The sequence below is a fragment of the Grampus griseus genome, assembly GCF_964374135.1.
Source record: "Grampus griseus genome assembly, chromosome: 3".
In the NCBI taxonomy this organism is placed as follows: domain Eukaryota; kingdom Metazoa; phylum Chordata; class Mammalia; order Artiodactyla; family Delphinidae; genus Grampus; species Grampus griseus.
Window position 1 is genome coordinate 2,656,956 of NC_139019.1, and position 8,831 is coordinate 2,665,786.

An 8,831-nucleotide genomic window follows, 5' to 3' on the forward strand; every position below is an offset into this window, starting at 1 on the left:
GCCGCCCGAACGGTGGAAAAGCAGGCGCCGAGGTGTTTTTTGTGAGCAAGCAGGACACACCTCGGCTGCGAAACGGCCAGCTGCGGTGTCCGACAGCTGTAAACCGGCGTCGACAGGTTGTCAGACAGCCCCGGGGGCCGGCGGGGAAGGAGCCCGCGGCCTTCGGGCCCGCACCCGTTGCCCGGCCGCTCGCGCGGCCACCGCGGGAGGAGGTGGCCCGGCCGGCGCTGGGCACCACGTGCTCGCCGGGAGGGGCGGGAGCAGCCGGCGAGGGCGGGCGGGAGGCAGGGAGGGGGCAGGAGGGGAGCCGGGGGCGGGGCCAGCGCTCAAGGGGATGCCAATCAAAGCATCAACTTCAAATTGTGTCTGAAAGCCCCGCCGCCGAGCGGAGGGCGGCCGCCGCAGTCGGCGCGCGATCGCGGATCCGGGCGCAGGCGGGAGCCGGGCGCCAGCGAGCACCCGGCCGAGGAGCAGCCACCGGCCCCCGCCTCCGGGCCGGCCCGAGCGCGCCCGGCCGGCGGCCCGCTCCCCAAACCGCGCCTCCCCCGCCCCCTGCGCTTCCCCCCTCCCCTCCACCCTTTAATACTTGCCCGCCGCCGCCACCGCCGCCGCCACCGAGTCCGCGGACATGTCCTTCCCGCAGCTGGGCTACCCGCAGTACCTGAGCCCCGCGGGGCCCGGCGCCTACGGCGGCGAGCGCCCGGGAGTGCTGGCCGCGGCTGCCGCGGCGGCCGCCGCCGCCTCGTCGGGCCGGCCCGGGGCGGCGGAGCTGGGCGCGGGCGCGGGCGCGGCCGCCGTCACCTCGGTGCTGGGCATGTACGCGGCGGCCGGCCCGTACGCGGGCGCGCCCAACTACAGCGCCTTCCTGCCCTACGCCGCGGACCTCAGCCTCTTCTCGCAGATGGTGAGTGAGCCTGGCCTGCTCGGCGCCCAGCACGCGGCCCGGGGCCCGGGTCCCGGGTCCCGGGTCCCGGGGCAGCTCGGGGCGCGGGAGGCGAGAGCGGGCGCCGGATCGGCCCTGCCGGCGGGGCCGAGGAGGTGTTGGCCGCGGGCGCTCGAAGAGGCCGGCCGGGAGCGGCCCCGCCACGCGCCCCGGGAAGCCGGGAGGTGGGAGGCTCGGGCTGCGCAGGGGGTCTTGCTGGGAGTCGGCAGGCCGCGGGAGCAGGCCCGGGGCGCGCGGCCGGCGCTGGAGGTCGGGGCCAATCTCGCCCGGCGCCACTGGCTCGGTGGCGGCGGGGCGGCTCGGCCCGGTTTACCCGGACGCCCCTTCCCGGCCCGCGGGCCCCGCTGGCGCGACCATATTTCAGCGTTTGGGCTGAGCCAGGGAGACTCGATTTTCTCCCTCTTTGGCAGGGCTCTTGCAGTTGTATCTGAACCTTTTAAAGCGTAGTAGAGGCGGTCAAAATAAACCTAACAATGGAGATCCGACAGGCCGAGGGGTCTCTTAGAGGCTTGAGCGCAAATTTGAAATTAAACAAAAAATGAAGGCGAAAGGATTGTTGGCGTCTGAAATGGTGTTTGCTTTGACTTTCGTAAGTTGCCAAAGTTTTCATTTCATTTGCACCGAAAGAAAAGCACTTTTCTTCCTGCGTTGCATAATGGAGGATTGAAGAGAGCGGTGTCCCTGGGCTTAAAATAAATGCTGTCCTCTTAGGCTCCTGCCCCAGTGGGTGTCACATGGAGGAGTCGGGGGCTGCAAATTTCATGCTCCGCGGGGCCGTTGATCTAAAGGGTCCATTTTCCTAGGTCTGACTGCAAAGTCTGCCTTAAACTTCGGGCTGCTGGGAATGGCTCGCCGGGCGCGCGGGTCGGGGAGGCAGACCCCTCCTGCACTGCTGCCCGCGGGGTCACGCAATTTGCGAGGACCCCCCCCCCGCCCACCCATACACCCCCGCCACGTCTCCCCACTCCGCGAAGAAGAGGCAGGAAATACATACCCGACAATAGTAAAGGAGCAAAGCGGCCGGTGTGTTTTCCTGTAACTTTTCTTGTAGTTTTGAAAAGAAAGCCTATTTCTCTGAAAGCGGCCCCAGCTGCCTTTCAGATCGGTTGCTATCAAAAAAGATCAGCTCCCATTTTGTTCTGGCGGCTGGGATGCAGGGGGAAGCGTTGAGAGATTTACAAGGTATCCTTTCAAAAAGAATTCCCAGCAGAGACGAGGCCGAAATGTCTTCCTTGCAGTTACAACGAAAATAATTAGAAAAGTGCAAAGTACATTTTGCAAAGATTAGGCAAAAACGAAATCTGGCCGGAGAAACCTTGTCTCTGGGCCTCGACCACCGAACTAATTAGTCAAAGAAATCTTCTGCTTTTTGCAACTTTCTCCAGAGTCCCGGTTCCCTCTCTGCTAACACAACAACTCGACAATTTTTACATGGAGGATTATATTTTTTTTACAGAAATTTTGAATACAGATGTGTGCCAGTTGGGAAACCCGCGTGCGTTTGTAGGGGAGGGGGGCCTCTATGGTGAGGATCTGCTCCCATTGTAGTGAGGTTGGGAAGGGAGATGCTTGTTTTTTTTTCTCTTTTACGGAGGGGAAACTATATAGAAATCCAACCACCCCGCCCCCAAAGGTAGATATACGTGTGCATGTGTTTCCTCCTGGTCTCTTGATGCTTCCTGGAAAGGAAGCCTAAATCCAAACCCAAATTCTAGGTCTAGGTTTCCAAGCCTTTACGGTTGGGGATTTGGAAGTCCAAAAGATAAAATTGTGAGTGAATGTCTGTCTGGGCAATTTATGGTAATAATGAGGCCTAATGAGGTTGTTAGAAAGATAAAATGTTATTTACCAAAAAACCTGATGGGATAATTTGACTTGCTGTGTTTTACTACCGATGATAAAAAGAATATTGATTGCAAATAAATCACGGCCTCTAAATGCCTTGCAAACAGTCTGTGCTTACTTGCTCCTGATCAAAGTCAAACTTGAGAGATAAAGTCTCGGAGCAGAGGCCTAGGAAACAGTTCTGCTCCGCGCGGTTGGTGCTCAGGGCCCTCCCGTTAATGTTTTACCGGATAAACCCTCTTTTTGTATTTAAAAAAAACAAATGGTGTTTTTGTTATTGTTGTCGGTGATGGCCAGGATTAAAATTTTAAATTACCTGTCACCCACTGTAGACCTTTAAGTGCGGGGCGGGCGAGCCATTCTATGCAGGTTAATTTGGGAGCTAAAAGGAGTGTGCTTTCATTTTAAATTGCTGGTGGATTTGGAGTCTCAGAAAACTCAGGATGGTTTATTTTGTTTGACCCCCTCAGGGTCAAAGGGAGGGGGCCTGGGCTCTTGGTTCTCTACGTTTGGAGAAACTGTTTTATCAGCCTGGTTAAAAGGTTTTCCCCTCTAGCGAGTGTGAGATAAACTTGGACACCCGGGCTTCTGGAGTTGTTTTGGGAGGTGGGGCTGGGAGCCCTGCGGGCGGCCTAGGGAAATCCTAGGGGCTGCGGCTCCCGCTGTGGTCTTCTAGAGATTCTAGGATTCTGCAACTTTTCTTGAGTGACAAAAATACCTCCATGCTGGGTGGAAGGGCAGTTTCTGGAGGCAGCTTCTGGTCTGACCCCCTCTTCCAACCCGGGTGGTGCATTAGGACTAGGCTTCCCATTCTGGAGCCGGCGGGAGCGTCTGCCTCCCACTTTCCCAGTTTGGGGGACTCATCTCTCTCTCTCTCTCTCTCTCTCTCTCTCTCTCTTCCCCCTGCTTTCTCTCTACTCTCTCGCTGGGCCTTGTGGCTGCAGGGTTCACAGTATGAGCTCAAGGACAACCCCGGGGTGCACCCCGCCACCTTCGCCGCCCACACGGCGCCGGCCTATTACCCCTACGGGCAGTTCCAGTACGGGGATCCTGGGCGGCCCAAGAACGCCACGCGCGAGAGCACGAGCACCCTCAAGGCCTGGCTCAACGAGCACCGCAAGAACCCCTACCCCACCAAGGGCGAGAAGATCATGCTGGCCATCATCACCAAGATGACCCTCACGCAGGTCTCCACCTGGTTCGCCAACGCGCGCCGGCGCCTCAAGAAGGAGAACAAGGTGACGTGGGGCGCGCGCAGCAAGGACCAGGAGGACGGCACTCTCTTCGGAAGCGATACCGAGGGGGACCCTGAGAAGGCCGAGGACGACGAGGAGATCGACCTGGAGAGCATCGACATCGACAAGATCGACGAGCACGACGGCGACCAGAGCAACGAGGATGACGAGGACAAAGCCGAGGCGCCGCGCGCGCCCGCCGCGCCTGCCGCCCTCGCCCGGGACCAGGGCTCGCCGCTGGCGGCCGCCGACACGTTCAAGCCCCAAGACTCCCCCCTGGGCCTGGCCAAGGAGGTCCCGGAGCCTGGCAGCACGCGCCTGCTGAGTCCGGGCGCCGCGGCGGGCGGCCTGCAGGGCGCGCCGCACAGCAAGCCCAAGATCTGGTCGCTGGCCGAGACGGCCACCAGCCCCGACGGCGCGCCCAAGGCCTCTCCGCCTCCCGCCGGCCATGCGGGCGCGCACGGGCCCCCCGCGGGCGCGCCGCTGCAACACCCGGCCTTCCTGCCCAGCCACGGACTGTACACCTGCCACATCGGCAAGTTCTCCAACTGGACCAACGGCGCGTTCCTCACGCAGGGCTCGCTGCTCAACGTGCGCTCCTTCCTGGGCGTTGGCGCGCCCCACGGCCCGCACCTGTCCGCGCCGCCGCCGCCGCCGCAGCCACCCGTCACCGTGGCCGCGGGGGTGCTCCACGGCGACAAGGCCTCGTCCCGCAGCAGCCCCTCGCTCCCAGGTACAGCGCCCCGGGACGTCCGCCCTGCCCCAGGCCAGTAATCCGGAGCCCGGGCGATGCTGGGGATGGAGGGGAGCTCTGGCCCCGGAGGGTGAGAGGCGGTGACCGCTGAGCTCGGGGTTGAGCAGTAATCCCTGCCTGAATTCAAGGAGAGAGGCCACGGCCCTCCGGCTCTCCCGAGAAAGCTGAGCTCTACCCGCTGGCCTGTCCCGGGGGAGGCAGGGAGGTTTCCCTGGAGACACTTCCCAGGAACGGGGCGGGGTGGGGGGGGAGGAGGCCTGTGCCCCTCTGCGGCACCCCTTCCCCCCACTGTCTCTGGGCCCTAACGCTCTGCCTCTTCCCCTCCCTCGCAGAGAGAGACCTCATCCCCAGGCCGGACTCGCCGGCACAGCAGTTAAAGTCGCCCTTCCAGCCCGTGCGCGACAAGTGAGTGCCGTTGGTGTTTACCTCTGGGTAGGGGCGAGGGGGATTCGGGGGCCGGAGGCTGAGCAGTGGCAGGCGGCAGAGGGGTCGCGTAGTTAGCGTGGATGGGGCGCTGTCCACCAGCCGGGCGCCCGGGCCAGCATAGTCCGCCCCGGTTTCTCCCGAGCCGGGAGCCTCGCGGGGGCAGGTCACGCCGCCCCCCAGGCGCTTGGCTGGCAGCACCGGCCATGCTGGGTCCCAGCTTCCATCCACTGACAGCGCTGTGTTCTTCTTGTCTTGCTGTGTTTCCCCTGCAGCTCGCTGGCCCCGCAGGAGGGGACGCCGAGGATCCTAGCAGCCCTCCCATCAGCCTGATCCAGGGTCTTCTTTTACTTTTGCGGGGGGAGGGGGGAGAAGTTCGGGAGGGAGGGGGTGAGGGAGGAATCAAGACAAATATTTCAAACTGGTGTAAAGGGCAAATCTGGCAACGAAGTCAAGGACTCCCATCCATCGCTTTCTGCAGAAAGGGGCTCGTCCGGCCCGAGCTCGCGTCCAGGCAGCCCGGCCTCTGCCCGCCGCCCCGGGGGGCCGTCACCGTGCTCTGGGCGATTACAGTTCGGTAAATGCCCCCATGTGCTTCTGTCTTTCTTTTTTTTTTTTTTTCCTTCTGTATATAGAGTGATTTCAGATTGTAAATAGCGCGTCAGCGAACCTGTCTAAATCATATATTTTTGTCTAATAAACTAAATGAAATGATGGCCACTGCTCCTGCTGCTGTGTGTGGCTGGGTGTCGCTGGGGACGTCCTCAATCCTGGAATCAGGAATCCTGGCATCGTGGCAGGGCTCTAGTGCCTGTGGCTGCGGAAAGAAGCTCCGGGGGAGTTTCCACCCCAAAGGCGGGTGCTTCTCAGTCTCCTGATCGGTGTTGCGTTTGTTAATGTCACCAGGGCAGTCCTTGTTGGCAGTTCAGTTCTTTCCAACTCTTACACAGTTATCTGGACACGCCCTTCTCAAGACATAAATGAGTTTGATTTTAGGCAGTTTATAAAACGATCTTTTGAAGTGGGCAACGATGGGGGAAAAGTGAAAAGAATTTCCAATCCTCTCCCCAAAGGAGGACTTCGTATTTGAAATCAGTTTATAACCAGTTGTCTCAGCGGTGCATCGTGGCGTCGGGGCGTTTCATAGGTAGAATGAGGACATAATGGAGTATGAAATTTTGCTTTCAGTGTATTTTTTAGTTATTTGGCTAAATCACTCATGGAGAAATTGGAATTTTTTTTCTTTTAACTCTCCTGCCAGGGATGCAGCTCTGTGGTTCTCTGGGCGTGTGAGCAACGGGGCTGCAGTAGTGTGTGGGGGTGACAAAGAGGGGAGCGGGCTTCGGTCTCCCAGGGACGCCCCTTTAAACTCATGCGCCCTGCACTGGGCGCACCCAGCGAGCGAGCCGAGGAGCCAGTAACGCCCAAATGGCCGCTGGGCTGGGAGGTAGCTGGAGTGATGGTAGGAAACAATGCAGAAGGAGCCGGCCCGGAGCCTCGGGAACCGCACTGGTCAGGACTGAGGGCCGTGGGGCGTGCGGAGCTGGATGCGCAGCCTGCACTTCCAGAGGGTGCAGGACCCTTGAATTGGTGAACACCGCGAAAGCAGGCTTTCTAAAACTGCCAGTGAGGATGGGGGCTGCGGAGGTACCCGGCCCAGTGGGGAGGAGGCCGAGTCCCCGGGGTCGGACAGGACCTCCCCCACCCCGAGCCGAGCCCCAGATTCGCCCTCGAGACCCTCGGGACCCGCTGTCCCGGGGCCGCTCGCGGCGGCGAGGGACGCGGCTGCGGGAGGAGAAAGCCAGGCGCGGCCGGCTGCCCCTGGCTCCTCTGCGGCGAGGAAAGGGGCGCTCGTGCCCAGAACCAGCGGGCGCCACCCACCGGACCGCCGCCCCCCGCGCCCGCGTCCTTCTCCAGCGCCTCCCCCCGCCGCCATCGGTCTAGAGGAAAAGGTCCCCGCTTGCCGCCCCAGAGGCGGGAGGAAGTGCGAAGGGGCGGCCGCGGCAAGCGTGGCCCGACGGCACGTCGGGGCGCGCGGGTGCGGAGCGTGGAGCCGCTGGAGAGCCGGGCCGCGGAGCCGAGCCGAGGGCCGGCTGGCGGGCGGCGGCCGCGGTGGAGCCGCTTCCAGTCCGAACGGACGTGCTCGAGGCGCCCTCTATGGGCCGCAAGCGGAATAGGGCCCTGGTGGAGGCGTCAATCTCGCTCCTGGGGTAGGGCCCCAAATCTGGGGGTCCTTGGCTTTGGGGGTGCTGTGGACGCGAGCCTCGAATTATGTTGGAGGGGCTTCCTCTGTGTTCTAGAGTGCCACCCACTTGTTTGAAATCGGGAGTGTGTGTTGCTGGGCCTACTGTGTAGGCTGCTGGCGTTTGGGGAGAAGGGCTAGAACCAGGCTCCACTCCGGGTGTCCACGTTGTCCCCAGGGTCCCTTGCCGAGTCAGAGAGGAGCTTCTGGCCTGCCCTCGATGCTAGGACTGCAGGGGACAGTGCGGCCCTCCGCTCCCCATTGCAGAGCTCTGGAACAGAACCTTGGGTCCCACCCTGACCTCTGGGACCCGACGCCTCCTGTGTTCTTGGGCGAGTGCGTGCTGCTAGATCTTAGAGGAGCAGTGCTCTGCTCCTCTGATGAGGAAGTGCGTTCTTGGCCCACAGACAAGCTGCTCTGGCGGACAAAACGTGCGGGGAAACCCCTTCTGAGCTACTGCCGGAAGCAGCAGGTGGGATTCAGGTGGGCTATGGAGTCCTCTGCCCCTGGCCCAGTTCCACTGTCTTTACTCCTAAACCCCAGAATCAAATAGGATGGTCCATGCAGGTGTTTCTGCTTTCAACCCATATTTCCATTCTTTCTTTCTATCCAATACATTTGGGACCCCTGGATGCTGCCGCCCAGGTGGCTGAGCCACCAGGGGGGGGGTCTGAGGCCTCAGAACCCTGTGGCCTAGAAGTCGTGAAGGGTCCGTGCCCCCCTCCTGGGGACCAAAGCTTCACTGCAAAGAAATCAGATTGCCAGCCTCAGAATAATTTTCCTCCATTGAAGAGCTAGACATGAATTTTTAATTGAGCATTGAAAAGCATTTGTGTCCTTTGTGTGCTGTTTGTTTATATCTTTCCCAACCACTGCAGCCACCTAAGGGTGTGCACGCCTAGGGGTGTGCGATACCCCACGGGGAGGTCCTGATGAGCCCAGTGTTTCAGCACCTGAAATATCTGGGAGTGCACAGAGAAACCCCCTTCTCTTTAAAGCCAAAGTGGAAGTTCTTCTGGTACTTTCTGTGTGAACAGAGGTGCTCTCTCCCACCTTCCCCTACCGGTACCCAGCACAATTTCAGAGGGTGGCAGTAGCCCTGTAAGGAGGAGACTAAACCTGAAAATGGGTAAGGGTGAGGGATGTCCACTGGATTAATGCTGGCAACTTGGCCTCCCTCCTCCTCAGGGACCAGGTTCCCATAGAAAGGGTACCCCGTGTCCAGGACAGCAGACTTCTGTCTTTATTAGGTCTTATTTTTGGGGAGAGGGTAAAGAGGAAACCCGATTTGGAGACCTCTCTGCTCCAGCTCAGGCTGGCAGAGGTGACGGGGAGATGATCCAGGTGTGGTTTTTCTAGACCAGCATCTCCCCTCAGACATTGCTGGTC

General features: G+C 60.7%; 1 protein-coding gene across 1 annotated transcript; it reads left to right on the forward strand.

Moving 5' to 3' along the window:
- The first annotated feature begins 395 nt into the window (after nucleotides 1-395).
- IRX1 (iroquois homeobox 1) lies at nucleotides 396-5,916 on the forward strand. The gene is made up of 4 exons (XM_082652433.1): nucleotides 396-904; nucleotides 3,733-4,756; nucleotides 5,110-5,182; nucleotides 5,476-5,916. The coding sequence occupies exons 1-4, from the start codon at nucleotides 629-631 to the stop codon at nucleotides 5,531-5,533; spliced, it is 1,431 nt and encodes a 476-aa protein (XP_082508559.1). The 5' UTR covers nucleotides 396-628; the 3' UTR covers nucleotides 5,534-5,916.
- Nucleotides 5,917-8,831: the final 2,915 nt, after the last annotated feature.